General features: G+C 49.2%; 4 protein-coding genes across 7 annotated transcripts; 2 read left to right on the top strand and 2 right to left on the bottom strand.

Annotated features, from left to right (window-relative positions):
- The first annotated feature begins 241 nt into the window (after positions 1–241).
- Positions 242–3,697, top strand: LOC108152051. 3 transcript variants are annotated; one of them, XM_017281055.2, is made up of 3 exons: positions 242–925; positions 2,073–2,240; positions 3,322–3,697. In XM_017281055.2, the coding sequence occupies exons 1-3, from the start codon at positions 589–591 to the stop codon at positions 3,525–3,527; spliced, it is 711 nt and encodes a 236-aa protein (XP_017136544.1). In that variant the 5' UTR covers positions 242–588; the 3' UTR covers positions 3,528–3,697. The 3 variants fall into 3 exon arrangements, with proteins under 3 accessions (XP_017136544.1, XP_033242325.1, XP_033242324.1); XM_033386434.1 differs by having other exon boundaries at positions 243–925; positions 2,073–2,266; positions 3,322–3,410; XM_033386433.1 differs by lacking the exon at positions 3,322–3,697 and having other exon boundaries at positions 244–925; positions 2,073–3,124.
- Positions 3,698–3,739: 42 nt separating this feature from the next.
- Positions 3,740–5,882, bottom strand: LOC108152049 (L-threonine 3-dehydrogenase, mitochondrial). Its single transcript, XM_017281051.2, has 6 exons — positions 5,617–5,882; positions 5,243–5,492; positions 5,053–5,179; positions 4,832–4,979; positions 4,273–4,378; positions 3,740–4,203 (listed from the first exon to the last, which is right to left on the bottom strand). The coding sequence occupies exons 1-6, from the start codon at positions 5,756–5,758 to the stop codon at positions 3,879–3,881; spliced, it is 1,098 nt and encodes a 365-aa protein (XP_017136540.1). The 5' UTR covers positions 5,759–5,882; the 3' UTR covers positions 3,740–3,878.
- Positions 5,883–6,736: 854 nt separating this feature from the next.
- On the top strand, positions 6,737–16,876 carry LOC108153290 (protein artichoke). Of its 2 annotated transcripts, none has more exons than XM_017283178.2 (5): positions 6,737–7,192; positions 11,950–12,148; positions 12,207–14,706; positions 14,773–14,896; positions 14,960–16,876. In XM_017283178.2, exons 2-5 carry the CDS (start codon positions 12,021–12,023, stop codon positions 16,852–16,854), a joined length of 4,647 nt encoding a protein of 1,548 aa, XP_017138667.1. In that variant the 5' UTR covers positions 6,737–7,192; positions 11,950–12,020; the 3' UTR covers positions 16,855–16,876. The 2 variants fall into 2 exon arrangements, with proteins under 2 accessions (XP_017138667.1, XP_017138668.1); XM_017283179.2 differs by lacking the exon at positions 6,737–7,192 and adding an exon at positions 7,913–8,482.
- LOC108153291 (lipase 3) lies at positions 10,255–11,589 on the bottom strand. The gene is made up of 2 exons (XM_017283180.2): positions 10,741–11,589; positions 10,255–10,682 (listed from the first exon to the last, which is right to left on the bottom strand). The coding sequence occupies exons 1-2, from the start codon at positions 11,551–11,553 to the stop codon at positions 10,296–10,298; spliced, it is 1,200 nt and encodes a 399-aa protein (XP_017138669.1). The 5' UTR covers positions 11,554–11,589; the 3' UTR covers positions 10,255–10,295.
- Positions 16,877–17,011: the final 135 nt, after the last annotated feature.

Here is a 17,011-nt window from a genome sequence, read left to right as displayed (position 1 = left end):
AATTTTATGAGCAATCCAATTAAGATGAGCCAGTCCCTTAGGAGACTTATGTAATAATCGGATAAAATAATGAGTTCAGAGCTGAGGGTCCTAGCTATCTTGTAAAATTCAACCGAATATCTTAAACGAGGAGTATGATGGAACTAGAATACAAATAACTCGTCAGTATATTTACGGTATATTTTGAATCCTGTGACGTATTTTCGGAATATTTCTGAGGGTAGACCATATATGTGATCGATAAGTCCGCGGTCACACTGGACGCGAATCAAAACAAAGCGCACGCGGCAAAAATGTAAAACTTGCTTATTGTGAGTTTATTTTTAACAATTGCCGTCATCGCGCGTTCGTTTCGTTCGCCGTTCGTCTCGTATTTGGCTGTGTGCTCGCCCTGCTTGCGTGTGTTAATTAAATTTATTTCAGCATTTTTCAATGCGCGTATTTGCTTTTGCGGCAATTAACTGTATACCAAAAAATCCATCGTCGACTGCAGTTTGCCGCGCGACCGAGTACTGTTAGGACGCCGTTCCGTTCTGTTCCCTCTCATATATTCTTGGTAAATTTCCACTGCGCGCGTCCGTCATCAGCATGGTGTTGACAAATTTCGAGTGCTGGGCACATGCAGACTCGGCGGGCCCGACTGCCGCCAATTTCGAAACCAGGCAGATGCGACAAACCTTGGATCCATTCAATCCACGTGCAGTCTCTTACACTGTCGCCCCCTCTGTCGACGCTGCCGGTGGCGGCTATGCGTTCAATGATGCAAACAACAATGAGCAGCCCATGGATGCTGCCGTCGCCGCGTCTGTAGCACGCTGCAAAAAGCGTTGTAACGGGAACGAGCCATCCGAGGACGGGGATAACCCGATGTACACCAAGCGCTGCCGCTTCGACGATGTGGATCTGGCGGCCCAGTATTGTAATGGTAAGTAAATTTCGTATAACAACCGAAATGTGTATATTTAATGAGCAGTTTTGGCTTAACCTTGACATTTAATTGCCGTTGCGTGAAATTTTTTGTGAATTTCGTTACAAAATCAGCGGGGGGCTGACCTCACCGCCTAATGTTGACTTGGTTGCTCTGACCTGGCTTATCAGTCATTATTTAGAGCGTTTTCCGTGGGTACAGCTCTCTGTTCAAAGAGCCGATAAGCACTTGCGAGACGGCTAAAATCCGCGCGACAATAATAAAAACGCCGTGCCACCGCGCTGAGATAGTGGAGGAGTGGGATAGGCGAAGGGGCAGCCAAGTGTTGCAACTTGTTGTGCACCCAATCAATCTATAATAGGTTTATACAACAAAAGAGGCGAGACACAAAATGTGTATCTAAAAGGTGTATATCTAAAACGTGAAAATCAATATAAATGTGGTATATCATATGTGTAGACTTCTTATAAAGCGTTAATCGCATTTATGGTTTCAATGAACGACTGACTGGATAAATGAATTGAAATATCAATTTAAGTGGGCTTAAATGTCTATCTACTGCAAAAATATTACCCAAGAGTCTATCTCAGTGTTAGAAAGCTTGATTCGACAGCTGCGTAGTCGCAATATTTGGTCATTATTTTAATGATGAATGACCTTTTCGGCATCTCGTTTAAAGGCATCTTGTTTAACCTAAGGTACAGTTCCCCCCCGGGGACGGGGTCCTAACATTCCACCATAACCGTTATCATAACCACAAACACGCATACAAATACAAAGCGACAAAGCGATAAGAAATGACATCGTCTCTGCCAGCGTCGCTGTCAACGCCGCTTGCATCGGCTATAAATAAACGAACGGTAATTGGGGCAACTATCGGCTCTGGTCGACAGAGCAGCGGCAGAGCAAGGTGTACCTATACAAGGTGAGGCGAGGAGTTCCCGCTCTTCGAATCGCATAGTCTCTCACGACCGCAGCGAAACAACAATATATGTGACTATTGTGGGAGCGCTCTCTGGAAATGCCTAACCTCATGCAGTACACCTTGCGAGAGAGCCGCAGGTGACATAACTATCGATATCGGCAACGTGTTGCGCCTGCATTAACGCTCATTACTATACCGTTTTTGCCTCTCGCCTTACAGATTTCTTTTCCCTGCCTGCCACACAAATAATTGGAACACAGGCCTGCTTAATGGATTACGAGATGCAGGCCAGCGGTGGTGGCGCTGGAGTTGGAGCTGGAGGCATGATGGTGGAAGCAGAGGCCCAGCAGCAGCAACAACAACAACGTCTACAGCAGCATTTTCAAGGTCATTTGCATCGCGCTAACCGTGATGTGAGTCGTTGCATGATGTCGCACATGATTTAGAGATCTTTCACACAATATAAATAATGATAAATGTATATAACACCCACTCACATACTCTCCCAAAAGCAACGCACATGCAAAAGAAACACATGCAACAATTCACCAAACGACGCGATTCTCTCTTTGATGAATCCACAAAATTTTCAATATTACTTATAAGAAAAACTCACACGAAAATACACACACACAAGGAAACGCAATGCCAGACCAAAAAGGGAAATTGTAAAAATAGCAAACGAATCAATTGATCAATCAATAAATATTCCAAATAAACGGTTGTACGCATATGTATGTCTGTACAACCGATTGTACAAATCGAAAGAAAATAGTATTGAAAGATCGTTGGAGAGTACCTGTACTTAATATGCAAATGTCAAGCAATACAATACTTAATGAACTTGAAAAACCTAAAACCAAACTAAGAGAAGCTATTCAATCAGCTAACACAGAAGCAATATATATATGTATACTTAAGACCGTGCTGTAAACTGCTTGAAGCGATTGCTCAGACCCTTTACAAAGTGTTGGACGTACATATTTAGCATCTAAGCAACTAGCACTTCAAGATTCAAATTTTGTGAACCAATTCGATGTTCCATAAATGTAGTTTAAGCTTTAGTTTAAGCTCAATCACCATATGTTCAAGATACGTACGATGTTTTTAAAACGATGCAAACGTTGTGAATTTTCGGTACTTCTTTAACGTATTACGCGATCGATTACCATGTTCCCTTCGGTTTTGTAATGGATATTTTACATGCATTGAAATGGAAATGAAATGAAATATTATTACCTTAATATAATCCTTTTGATTTTGATGATCTATTCTCATGTTTGCAAAGAAAAGGCAGAAATATTATTGGGAATATATAATAATTATAGCACAGTGAAATACAAATGTTGGAGAGAGACACTTTGTGAAAGATCTAAAGGGCAAACGTGGCAAAGCAGAGCAACGAAAATCAAAGTGAAAAATCGAAAAACTGATGGACAAACTCTCTCCACTCTTTGCTCGTTTACAGACCCCATAGAGAAAGAGCAGCAGCTGAAGCTGTACACACGACTACCCGAGCAGCATATATCCAGAAAAGTGATTGCACAGCCTCTCACGATAGCTCAGGCAAATTCCAGTGAAGCTGAGGCGTACCTGTATATAGGCACGCATGGCGGTTGTCTGCATCACTACGAAAAGCTGGGCGGGTCAGAGCAGGAGGAGTTTGATATCTGAAATCTAATATGTACCACTAACCCCCAGGGTTGTCTACACTTAGTGCCCTAACTAACTAGATAACTAACTAACTAACTCCAATCCAGCATTGTTAATCCCAACCGAAGTAGTCGCTACCTGAAGGTGCTTAGTGTTAGGAATTCAATTCTAATAAATGAAGTTCCATTTTAGATGTCTCTTGTTTAATGTTAACAAAAAAAAAGATAATTATAGAGAATTGTACTTGTACATTGTATTTGGGGTTTGGGGTTTTTAGTTGCTAGATAAATGCAGGGTTAAACGCAATTGAATTTCATTTGTTAAGAATACTAGATGCGGCCTCCATTTGGTCTGACCCGCTCGAGCCACTCCTCAGATCTTGAGCTGCTGCTGCTGCTGGCGATTCTCCACATTGATGTAGTTCTCCTGCACATCCTTGACCATGAAGTCCACCAGGTTGCCCAGATCGTACTTGTGCTGCCACTGCCAGTCGCGTCGGGCCTCGGAATCGTCAAACACCTCCGGCCAGGAGTCGGCTATCGACTGTCGACTGTCCGGCCTGTAGGTCACATGGAGATTGGGTACATGCTTGCTCAGCCGGTCCACCAGCTCCTCGGGCGTGAACGACATGGCGGTCACATTGTAGACGCGACGTTTTAGCTGCTCGTTGGGTGCCCGCATAAACTCCAGCAAAGCTCTGCAGAACGAAACTCTCTCTTAGACACATTCTAGTGGGATTTTTCGGGGATTTGTTAGGTTAGCCTACCGCAAACAGTCTTCGATGTACATCATGGGCAGACGCGTGTCGGGACGCAGATAGCAGGTGTATTTTCCAGAGCGCAGGGCCTCATGGAACACGGCAACGGCATAGTCTGTGAAGGCAAGAAACCAATTCAAACCCAAACACAAATAAGTATGCAACAGTATTTTTCTATAGCCCTAAGTGCTTCGAATTTTGAATTTTGTTTCGACTTTCACTCCCGAAGATTGTGGAAAGCCTCACAATTTGAAGACAATAAACTAGAGGTAGATATTATTGGAAGTACCGAAGGGGTACCATCATTTCAAGATAATATCCACACTAAGTGAGTCAATAGCTTAATGGGTCAACGGGTAGGCAAGCCCCTCTTTTTTTATGCATTGTCAAGCCATTTGATTACCCTAAACGATCAGCAATTGAGGCATACTATTATGTTGGAAAATTGGATTAAATAAAGCTTGAAATGCGCCCGACGACACAGTTTCGTTACGGGGAAAGTAACTCGAAGATGCATGGATGCCGCATAGATTGAGATGGGAATTTCTCCGGGAAATACCAGACATACCTGTGGTACCGCCGCCTGGTGGATCGCTGGAGATGACTCCGGGGAAGCGCAGACATCTAAAGTCCAGGCCAAATTTATGATAATAATATTCGCCAATTAGTTCGGCGTGCACCTTGGAAACGCCATAAATGGTGCGGGGACGTTGTATCTGCAAGGAGGTGCAACATGAATATCGAACAAACATTCTGGGGGGTGTCTGTGGGGTGTCTGGGGGGACCTACCGTAATGTTGGGCGTGGGATTGCGTGGACTGTCGGGCCCAAAGGCTCCAATGGTGCTCGGCACAAAGATGCGCAGCTTGTACTGCTTTGCCAGCTCAATGACATTGTGCACACCCTCGATGTTGACCCTACAGAAGGGGCATTACGGCATTAAGCGAGTGCTTAGGGGTTTAAGCCCGCCCGGAACTCACCTCACAGCCAGGGGCACGTTCTGCTCACCCACAGCACTGAGCAGGGCCGAGAAGTGTATCAGCCAGTCGATGCGATGGTTGACAACGATCTTCTGCAGGCCCTTGAAGTCCAGGATGTCCGCAAAAATATACGGCCCGTTCTCCAGCACCGCCTGGCTGGGCTTGATTATGTCCGAGAGTATCACGTTCTCGCTGCCGTACTGCGAGCGCAAGAGCTTCGCACACTCGATGCCCAGCTGCCCGAGGCCACCTACAACGTACAGAAGTACAATATATGGGGACTGTTTAATACAGCTGTTTTTTTATTTTCGCCTGCCCTTGAGAACTTCTCTCGCGTATCCACAAGAACCCAGCACGTGGTGCCGTCCACTGACCTGTGATGAGTACTTTGGGGGGTCTCGACTTGTCCGGCGCCTGATGCATGCCACGACTCTGACCGAGCCCGGCCAGCTGCCCGGCAGGAGTGATCCTTGGCAGCGGGGCCAGGGCCAAGCTGGCTAGACATTTGCGAAACATGTTTAGTTCCAGTTGCTGGGGAGAGAGACACAGCACAGCACAGCACAGCACAGCACAGCGACGTGCGAATGACTATTTCCAACTGATTTCGAAATTTGCAAAATCTTTTTCAGTAAGCAAGCCCTCCAACGTACCCGTACTGTCTCGCAGTCTCCTAGTCTCCCAGTCTCCCAGTCTCCCAGTCTCACAGTCTCATTTCCGCTATATGTTTTTTGTCGTATATATCGCGTGAGCGTAGGCACACTCGGGGGGCGTCCCGATTCGCAGTCGTCGTTTGGCATATACCAGTAGTAGACTCTGAGTAGAGCAGCACTTGGCAGCCAGTCAAATTCATTATGAGTTGTATGTGGCACGGTGGCGTGGTATGTGGCTTGCTTATTAAAGGGGAGCTGTCGCCATGGCGCAAAGATTTTGTTTTTGGATCGAGTAATTCAATAAAAAACGAAAGCTGCCCGCCAGAGAGACAGAGAGAGAGACACCCAGAGAGAGGAGGCCTGGCAATTGACAACAACAATTCGTTGGAGGTGGATGGATGGATGGGTTTCCTTTTCGGTCGGTCTCGGCATGTCTAAATCTGTTCGAATGCCTATTATTGCGTACACATTGTGTACATATGTTATGTAAGGCCTGCTCGCCGCTTATAGGGTGCCACCAGGACAGGCCCCTCTTTTTGTGGGGTCTAGTGGTAGAGGGTGCAACAGGTGGGGAATTTCGGAACTTACTAACATATGGAAAAATGGAATAGTAAAATAATTAATTTAAATATTTGATTTTTAAATAACAAATGAAATATAATAATTAAGATTTGTGGCAAATATTATTTCACATAAATCGGAAAATATTTAATTTAAATATGAAATATAATTTTTAATTAAATAAATAGAGAAAATAATTTGGATATATTGTTTTCAAATCTAATTTGTGTACATTTAGATCATTATTCATCTGTAATAAATGGAGCAATGACAAATACTGAAATATCCACTTATCCACAGAGTCTCCCACTACTGGAAGCCCCATGCCCCCAAAGATCGTTCACTGTAGCTGAATGAATTCTTTTATGCACAAACCTAAGCCCAACACCGCCGTATAGCACAGATCAAATTAACCTTGAGTGGGAAATTGAATTTCATTTGGGAGTGGAGTGGGTCGAGACCCCCAGAGGCTGCCTCCGAATGTATGCAAATTAGTGGAATAGTGGCATTATGGAACCCACTCCAGACTTACATCGGACACGTGTTGTGCTCGATCCGATAGTGCAATGGATTGGCATTAATTGGGAATCATTTTCCGACCTGGCCCCAAACGCTTATCAGCTCCGGCTGTACAGTGCACGGTGTCCAGTGCAGTACAGTGCGGACTACCACCAGCCATGGGTCGGCCTTGAGATCCGTATGACGTGCGCGTAGATGCTTTTTGCATACAGCAAATCGAGTAAATATTATGGCATATAGAACTAAAAATATTATTTGTTTTCCCATGTGTGCGGAAAACAGCTGAGAATTGTTCACTTGTTGCCTTCCCCTTCCTGCCGCCAGGCGACAAAAGTGAAAAGAAAGATGGAATTGGCTTTGGCAGTTATCGTGAAACAAATTAAATATATTAGGGAAGCGTTATGCTATTGTGTACGACTGTTGGTGCCTTGCCCAGCGAAGCGTCTCCGAGGAAAAGAAACAGAAAGCAGAGAGCCCCCACAAAAACTGGCGACTCTTTATGTAATCCCATTAAAAAAAATATCTGATGATTTAAGCGCTTTATGAGGCCTTTAATTTGATTTAGAAAAAGTGAGACCCAGAGCCCACGGAGCCAAGGAAATGATAGTCCCAACTGTTGTCAGATGAAAGAGAAAATATTGATAAAAAGTATGTAAGGTGCATACGAGTATTTCCATTAAAGATTGGAGCCAGCCAGGATTCCTGAAGGGATCCATTTTATCCATTAAAGATCCTTTGTAGACCTGGCTGGGCAAACCACTAATTCTCAGCTCTCTTGGCCTTCATTTGCACAAGCAATTTCCTCATCTAATAGCCTCGTCATTTCACTTGCAATTTCATTATAAGCAGCACATAAAACACCTGAGAGACCAGAGACCAGGCCTGGCCCAATCCCCCCCAAGAGCGACCTCTGAGCTGTGGTCACAGTTCACCTGCTCCATCCCATGCCCATGCCCCATACTCTCATCCAACACAGCATTATCTTCTCCCCAAAGAAGTGAGTGAGAATCAGCCAAGTGTGGCGTCAAGAGTGGAATCCAGCTCCGACTCCAACTCCAACTCCAACTCCGACTCCGATATTGCACAGGCAGGAAGCCCTCTGCTCTCTGTGTGTGAGGCCTGGCGCGCTCAAGCCAACATTTTTTGTAGAAATCTTGAGTAATCTGTGGGGCCATAACATTTTTTGTACCAGCCCAAACAGTTTTCGCGTGCATTCCAAACGAGACGGTTCGTTCGGCTAAGAAAAGGCTCGCCAGATTGCAAAAGTCACCTGCCCGATAAATTCCAAGCGAATTAGTTGGTGAATTATTTTGAAGTGCGTTGGAAAGTGATTGAAATTCGAATGGGGCCAAAAGGCTTCAAGTACAACAAATGATTTACAAATTGTTCTAGGGATTGAGAAAGTATATGCGAATTTCGCTGGAATTTCAAAATTTTAAGAACAAATAAACACAAGTGCTGTATTCCAAAAAAATAACAAGGATATTTGATTGGAGACTGTTGAAATTGAGTAAGTCCGAGGCTCGGGTTGGATAATCTGGAAAATTCCTCAAATGGTTTCAGAAATTTGTAATTTGATTGATTTACCCTAATTCATAATTTTGGAGGGAAGTATTGAGGGTTGAAGGGGGTCTTTTTTTAGGAATAAATCCGTACTTAACGCAGAAATCTTTTCTTTTACTTTTGATAATAGTTTATTGGTTTCCTTAGGAATAATTCAGTACTGAATGCTTTCTTCTTTGACTTTCTTCGGGGACCAAATTCGCAAGCCATGCATAAACCCTGAACCCACATCTATCTATCTATCTGTCTAAGCCACCTAAATCTGTATTCATTTGATAAAAGAACCGTTTGTAGAACCAAACAGTTACTTAATTAGGGGAGATGGTCGGTACCCAGTGCCAGAGAGAGGGAGAGAGAGAGAAATCAGAGCAGACTGGAGCCAAGGAAAAGCTGGTGAAACTGTCGCCAGAGAACTCCATGGGGACGGGCGGATGGGAGGGCGGGCCTTCACTTAGTGTGACTCCAAGGCGTGCAATGCAAAGTCTGCCAAAGAAATTACACACAGATACAGATACAGCTGCAGATACAGATACAAACACATAGACCCGAACAATGATGAAAACGACAATAATTTCAAGGTTCGTTTGATGTAAACTCCGCTGCGCATGCGTAGAAGCTGACTCTGAATCCGAATCCGAATCCGGCGCTCTACCAGCGGTATTCGTTTCACTCTATTCCGTAGTTTTCGTTTCACTCTATTCCATAGCAGCTTTGCAGCTGCTTGTTTTGTGTGTTGTTTTTTTTTTTGTTAAATGATTACAAAATTTTCGTTGAAAAGCCATGTTACGCTTCTTGGCGCAAAAAAGTTTCTTTTTTTCGGTTCGAGTTGCGCAGTTGCATGTGGGGGGATCTACTATGGATGGATATAATGTCTATACGTTATAGAGACAAGAAAAGACAGACCAGACCAGACCAGACCAGACGAGTCTTTGGTAGGGGTCTATTGCACAAGAGAGCGCTCGTTCGCACAACTTCCTGTCGTACGACCTGACCACAAAATGAAACAGCAGCTTTATGAGGCGTTAGAAGTGCATCTAAAGATGAATGGATCTATACAAAAGGTTATTTGTTTTCTAGAAAGAGGAAGTACCTGTGGTAATGGTTCGATAAGCATTTGCAAGACTCTTATATAAAAGAGTGCACTTGGAGTTCAAATTTAGAAGCAGAGATTTACAGATACCTTGATCTACAATAAATTATATTAATCATTGAGCACCTGGCCTTGTTTCCCTGTAGATAAACATACATCATCAGTACCTTGATTATTTTCATATATTATGAGCGGCTCAGCTGATGGAAAAATTACCTAAAATTAGTACCACAACTAGTTTAAATATGAAGTAATAGACATGGGTAAATGCCCATTATTGTCATGGGAGGGAAGTATCTTATCGCTGGGAATGTACACACGGTAACCTTTCAATTGATATCTGGTGGCAGCCAAACAAATCTTAGGATTCGATCAGCGATTTCTGACTAATTTAAAGAGCCGAATCAGCCAGACAAACACATCCATTCGCAAGAGCAGGGAAGGCCTCTCCAATACGGCCCAACAGGTGAGGGGTTGCTCAGGCACTCGAGTGGATGTTTGAAGGCAGTATCTAATCGATTGATTTAGTACTAAATCCCGCAGTAAATTCAGGCAAAGCTCCTCAGTGGCACTTGCACTTGAGACACTCTCTTGAGTGTCCCCCCGTCCAGATAATGCGAGTGCGGTCATTCATTAAATTGCATTTGCTGTATATATTTTGGGATCGTGTCTAGCGGCTCTCGTACTCGTTGATGCGCTCGATGATCGGATCGTTGACCAGCTCCTTTATGTTCTTGGCAATGATGAAGTCCAAGTGGTTGAAGCTCTGGACGGGCACGCGATGGTCCTCCGCCAGGTGGGTGAACCGGGAGACCAGGGTGTCCACGTCCTCTGGGCCGCACAGGGCGTCGTTGTGGCTCGAGTAGGAGTGTGTCTGGGCGGTGATCAGGTCCAGATCGTATTCGGGAGGCAGGTCCTGGCCGTACAGCTCGTTGTTCTTCTTCGTGCCCCAGTCGTACTGGCGGAACGTGTGCGACTTCCACAGCTGCAAGTAGTGGATACCCTGGTTGCTGGAGGAGCCAGCCGGATGGGTCTCAACCAGCACCGACATGGAGCTCTGGAAGAACAGTGTGGTCAGGAGATGAATGGTTCTGATTCGGCCCCGAATGACTTACAGCATTGGCATTCTCGTAGCCACCGTTGGCGAACATAACGAAGGCGTTCTTGCAGATTACGTCCGAGAGATGGCAGCCATTGTCCACCACGCGATTGACCAGGTTGTTGTGCGGGACAAGCTCGGTGTCCACCAAGAGCTGGTTCCAAATGCCGCCGGGGGTGCCCACCAAGGGTCCCAGGGTGTTGAAGACGAACGAGGTGCCGTGCGCGAAGAAGGCGCAGGGAGCCAGCAAGTGGCCGGTTGCGATCTTGTCGTTGTACTCGGGACGCTCGGAGAGCAGCACCAGGTAGACGGTGGTGCCCTGCGAGTGGCCGGCGTAGTGCACCTTGGGGAAATCGGTCACGTCGATGATGTAGTCGATCATGGCGGCGATGTCGATGGTGCCGATCTCGTGCCAGTCAAAGTGCCAGAACTTGTAGCTGTTCAGGGAGATCTTCTGGTTGGCCCGCGAGTAGATGTTGCCACGGGCATTGCCCAGCCAGACATCGTAGCCGGCGTCGGCCAGCAGGTAGGCCAGGGAGTTGTCCGGCCCGGAGCAGAGGAAACAGTCCGAGTTGCTGAACAGGCCGTGCTGCAGGAGGACGGGCGGGCGTCTCTGGTTCTGGTTCTGCAGCTTGTGCGAGTAGGGGATGCGGAACAGGGTCAGCACATAGCCGTCCTCGGTGACCACCTCGTGAGCCTCGGCCGGATACCCGTGGGATCGGATGCGCTGGTCCGACTTGACGATCTCGCTCAGACAGTAGTTGGACTTCTCGGCGGCGACCAGGCCAGCGGCCAGACTGAACAACAAAGCGTAGGCGATGGGACCCATGCTGATATCAATAGAGACCTCAGGGGCTTGCTTAGCCAACTGACCGCGGAGGAGGCCTATATATAGTTCGAGCCACCCGCCTTATCGGCTGATAGAGCACCGTTTTCGTGCCCCTGATTTATAGAGAGACTCTTGTCTCTGGGAATGTCCGCGCGAGCACCTGCTACAGCGCAGTGCAGCCTGATATAACTACCACAAGGGGGGTCTGATTCCCCAGTCAATAGTTCGGTTGAACTCTTCGCTTTTATCAAATATAAGTTGTATTTACTTCAGGCTACTCCGTCTGCTGAATCCCCTTGATATACGATGCCAAATGTCGTTTGTTTTGCCATTCTTTTCATGGTCTTCCTAGTTCAAATCTCCTAGGTCCTAACATCGCTCTCCTTTGCCCCACAGCTATGCCCCAGATTGGCCTACCGCAGTTTGTGCAACCCACTCAGCCGATGGTCTAACGCTAGCCCGTTTACATGATGATACTCCAGGTCTTACTGCTGCTCTGTGCCGGGACATTGCTGACCAGGGCCGACAGCTGTCCGCCCTCTCAGGCCATCCTACCCTGTCGCTGTTCGCTGCGTGGCAAGGAGATACAGATATGGTGAGTGGAACCAGAGAACTGCCTTCTCCAGCTTAAGGGTGCCACTCTTCTTCATCAGGTGCTCGCACAGCAATCTTCCCCAAATCATGGACGGGCTGAAGGCCGTGGAGCGGAATATCAAGAGCCAAATCGATGAGCTGGTGCTGGAGAACAATCAGCTGCCGGCGTTGCCGGGACGCTTCTTTGGTAACCTGCAGATTGTGCGGCTGATGCTGCGCTACAACAGCATCGAACGGGTGTCCAACGGCTGGCTGAACGAGCTGGAGAACAGCCTGGTGGAGATCTTCATCGTGGAGCCGCAGCTGCGCAGCATTCCCGCGGAGAGTCTCAATGGCATGATCAATATGCTGGCCATAACCATACAGAGCGACGAGCTGAAGCATCTGCCGGACTTCTCGGGCCTGCTCAGCCTCACGTACCTGAGTGTCCAGACGGGATCCCTGCTGGAGCTGGCGCCCCACATCTTCCGGCACTTGCCCAAGCTGCAGCACATCCACATCACGGGCGGATCGGGTCTAACCCGACTGGAGGCGGGCCTGTTCGATGGCCTGATCTCACTGAAGAACCTGGACCTCTCGCACAACGGACTCAACTGGATCCATCTGCGGGCCCTCACCCGATTGCCCAATTTGGTCAGCCTCAAGCTGTCCCACAATCAGATCAGCGACGTGGGCATGATCGGGCGCATTGTCAAGGACTTGGAGCACCTGAAGAAGCTCAGATTGGACCACAACATCATCAATGTCATCGAAGACGGGTCGTTCGTGGATCTGCCCAATCTGTCGGAGCTGCATCTGAACGACAACCGCATCACCGAGCTGCAGTACGGCGCCTTCCTGCGCACGCCCCAGCTGAAGACAATCTATCTGCAGAACAACCTCATCCGGCGCATACATCCGGAGTCGCTGCTCCAGGCCAGTGGCAGTGGCGTCGAGGCCGTCCACATCTACAACAATGAGATTGGCCATGTGGAGGCCTTGAGGGCGCTGCTCGACGCCCTGCCCACGCTGCGCTACCTCGACATGAGCGGCAACCTGTTGAGTGATCTGCCCTATGGCGCTCTGCGGGGTCACGGCACCTTGGAGCAGCTGCATCTGAACAACAACCAGCTGAGGCTGATTGAGCGGGACGCCCTGATGGCCATGCCCGCCCTGCGAGAGCTGCGCATGCGCAACAACAGTCTGTCCTCCGATCTGCCGCTGCCGTTCTGGAATCTGCCGGGCCTCAAGGGCCTGGACCTGGCTCAGAATCAGTTTGTGCGAGTGGATTCCCAGCTGCTGGCGGGACTGCCTTCGCTGCGGCGGCTCGATCTCAGCGAGAATGGACTGAGGGAGCTGGCTCCGAACAGTTTCCGGCACAATCCTTTGCTGGAAACCCTCAATATATCCTCCAATGGGCTGTCAAAGATTCATTCCTCCACGTTGCTGCACCTGGAACGGCTGTTCGAGGTCGATGCCAGCTTTAACCAGCTGACAGCGGTGATCGCGGGCCTGCCACGCATTGTGGAACGCATCTCCCTGAAGGGCAACGAGATCGGATCTCTGCCCGCTGCGGCCAGCAAGTCTCTGCAGCTGCCCAACCTGCGCATGCTCGATCTCAGCCAGAACCGCATCGAGCAGCTGCCCAGACACGGCTTCGAGGGCGCCGCCCAGTTGCGGGTCTTGAGCCTGGCCCAGAACCAGCTGCGACAGCTGGAGGACACCTCCTTTATAGGCATCCAGCGGCTGGAGTTGCTCCATCTGCAGGAGAACCAGCTGGGGGAGGCCGACGAGCGGGCTCTGTTGCCCCTGGCGGAGCTGCGGAACCTCAACCTGCAGTCGAACAAACTGGAGGCCATCACCGACAACTTCTTCTCGAACAACAGTCGCCTGGAGCAGCTGGATCTGTCCCGCAACCTGATCCGCAGCATCTCCCCGACGGCCTTCGATACGCAGAGATCTCTTGAGTATCTCGACTTGTCCGGCAACGGCCTGCTGGACATATCGGTGGGCCTGGGTAACCTGCACAGCCTTCGGGACATCGACCTGAGCTACAATCAGATCTCGCGTGTCCAGTCCGATGTCATTGGGGGCTGGCGCAACGTCGTCGAGATTCGTTTGTCCAACAATCTGATCGTGGAACTGCAGCAGGGCACCTTCCGGAACCTGCCGAAACTGCAGTATCTGGATTTGAGCAGCAATGAGATCAGGAATGTCGAGCCAGGTGCCCTCAAGGGTCTCGATGAACTGCAGGAGTTCGTCCTCGCAGACAACAAGCTGGTGGAGCTGAAGGACCATGTCTTCGAGGAGCTCCCCAGTCTGCTGGCCTCCCATTTCCAGTACAACAAGCTGCGCTACATCTCCCCGGAGAGCTTCCACAATGCCAACTCCCTGGTGTTCCTGAACCTGTCCAACAATCACTTCAGGAATATGGAGAACATTGGTCTGCGAAGCATGCGCAATCTGGAGGTCCTGGACTTGTCCACCAATGGGGTCAAACTGGTCTCGACAATGCCCTTGAAAGCTCTGAATTGGTTGGTGGAACTGAAAATGGATAACAATCAGATATGTCGGATACAGGTGAGACGTCTCTCCCTTAATTCCTATATGCCCTCTATATATGTTTTGTTGTACTCTTCCATCCAGGGTGCTCCGTTTGAGACCATGCCCAGGCTGCGGGTCCTCTCGATGCGAAACAATCAGCTGAGAAGCATCAAGGAGCGTACCTTCCGGAATCTCAGAGGGAACATAGCCATCTTGGATGTGGATGGTAAGACCTAGTCTAACAAACAGCCAAAAACCAAATGAAAAACCCTACTATATCCCACTCCAGGCAATCCCATTGACTGCAACTGTGAGATGCAGTGGCTTTCGGTTTGGCTGCAGGAAACAAACTTCCCGTATCCCGGGCCCAAGTGCCAGGACGGACGTCTCCTGAGGGCCGCCCGCATGGAGCGGAGCTTGTGTGCGGGCGTGGATGTATTTAACAATAATGAACGGACAGAGGCCAATCATCTGCCGCTGCTCAACGAACACGGCGATGTCTTCCAGCGGGACTTGCCCGAGGACTTCACCGACGAGTGTGAGGTGTTTGAGGCCACGAGGCAGCCCGGCGACCGACCCATGGTGGGCGAGAGCGAGTACTTCTACGATCAGTATGTGGACTCCACAGATCCGCCGGACGCGGCCAACACAGTGCTGAGCACCTCGCAGCGCCCGAAGCCCGTTCCCACGTCCAACATCGACCTGAACAACACACTGCTCCACACCAAATACTTCAACAGACGTCCACAGCCGGGGGCTGGAGCCGCCGGAGGGGGCTCTCCCTTCACCTTCTTTGGCTATCCCATTCCCAGCGTGAGTCTGGGCCGGTTCTTTGGCTTTGGGGATCGCGGCCGCAAGCAGCGAACGGATGGGAACGATGAGATGCCGGCCACGCATCGCATGGCCAGCATTAACCTGCCCAGCGGTCGGGGCAAGACGCGGATGTATCAGCCCAACAGCGCAGAGTTCGAAAAGTACTTGAAGGAGCAGCAGCAGCAGCAGAATGTGGCTAGAAACCGCTACATGGAAGTGGACACCACCACCAACTCGGCCGAGGAGACACTGAGCAATGAGAGCGGCGGGTCGGCCACAACAGTCGGAGTTTTTCGCACAACCTTCCGGGAACCGTCGAGCATCGAACGCGGAGGCTTCCGCCCCATTGTGCCGGCCCATGTGGGTGGCTTCATGCCCGTCCATGACCCGCAGCAGCGACGCGGTCTTGTGGAGGCTGTTAACGTCACAGGAAAGCTTCCGGAGCCGGCTCAGGCCAAGGCCGAGCGTAACTTTATGCCCATTTCCGTATATCCTCGCCCCAGACCCACGCCCAATAGTGTGGAGAGTGTCGAATCGGCCACATATGATGTCACGGAGATGACGCCCGATGTGACCACCATAGTTCCGCTTGTCCAAAGCACAAGAGGAGCGACCACGCGACCCACAACCACAACGAGGGCCACAACAACCACTGTTAGGACTACCACCACCACCACCACCACCACCCCTGAGCCTACAATTGTAAACGATTCCTCCTCGAGCAGCGAGCAGGAGCAACTGGACTCGCACTACGATGATGATGATTTGGAGGCGCAGTCTGTGACCTTGCTGCGACCTCCGCCACTGGTGCAGACAACCACGGCGGAAACAATTTTGCTGATTCCACCAGCAGAGGAGCATGTGGCACAGATCAAGAGCCACTCCTGGGTGACCACGACGACTCCACAGAGCCCCAGTGACTACCAGGCCACTCCAGTGCGCTCGACAAGCACGGTGCCACCGCCTGCCCCGCCACCTCCATTGCGGAGCGGTGGGCGATCCACCATCACCAAGGTCTTTACTCCGCACCAACCACAAGGGGCTCAGCCCACAGCGGAGGAATACCAGCGCACCACGCCCAGTGCGGACAACGAGGGTCTGGCCAGCGAGCATCAGCTAACCGCGCAGAAACGCACAGAGCTGGAGCTCTTGCAAGTGGATCGGCTAGATCGCAAGGACGGCATGGACTGGTACTACGAGAGCTTCAAGAAGAAGCGCGACTTCAATGGCGGGGCTGCAGTGCGAAAAGCAGCCCACAAGGAGGTGTTCTATGGTGGCATCCCCTCGGATGGGGAAAGTACGGGCAGCTGGAACCGATTCAACAAGAAGGAGATCATCTTTCTCAGCTTTTTATTGTTGTGGAGGCTCTAAGAGAGCGAGCGTGTTAAACAGTTTGTTAAGATCTTTGATATAGACAATTAATATATAAAATTTTTTTGTATATTTAAATAAAATCTTTATTTTATATATTTATTCCCCGTCTAGAAACGGGAGTCGTCTAAAAGCTCTGTCGCTTGACATTGCCTGT

This window comes from Drosophila miranda, chromosome XR (genome assembly GCF_003369915.1).
Source record: "Drosophila miranda strain MSH22 chromosome XR, D.miranda_PacBio2.1, whole genome shotgun sequence".
Lineage (NCBI taxonomy): Eukaryota > Metazoa > Arthropoda > Insecta > Diptera > Drosophilidae > Drosophila > Drosophila miranda.
Note: the sequence above shows the minus strand (reverse complement) of the source record. Positions and strands in the feature narration are given on the sequence as shown.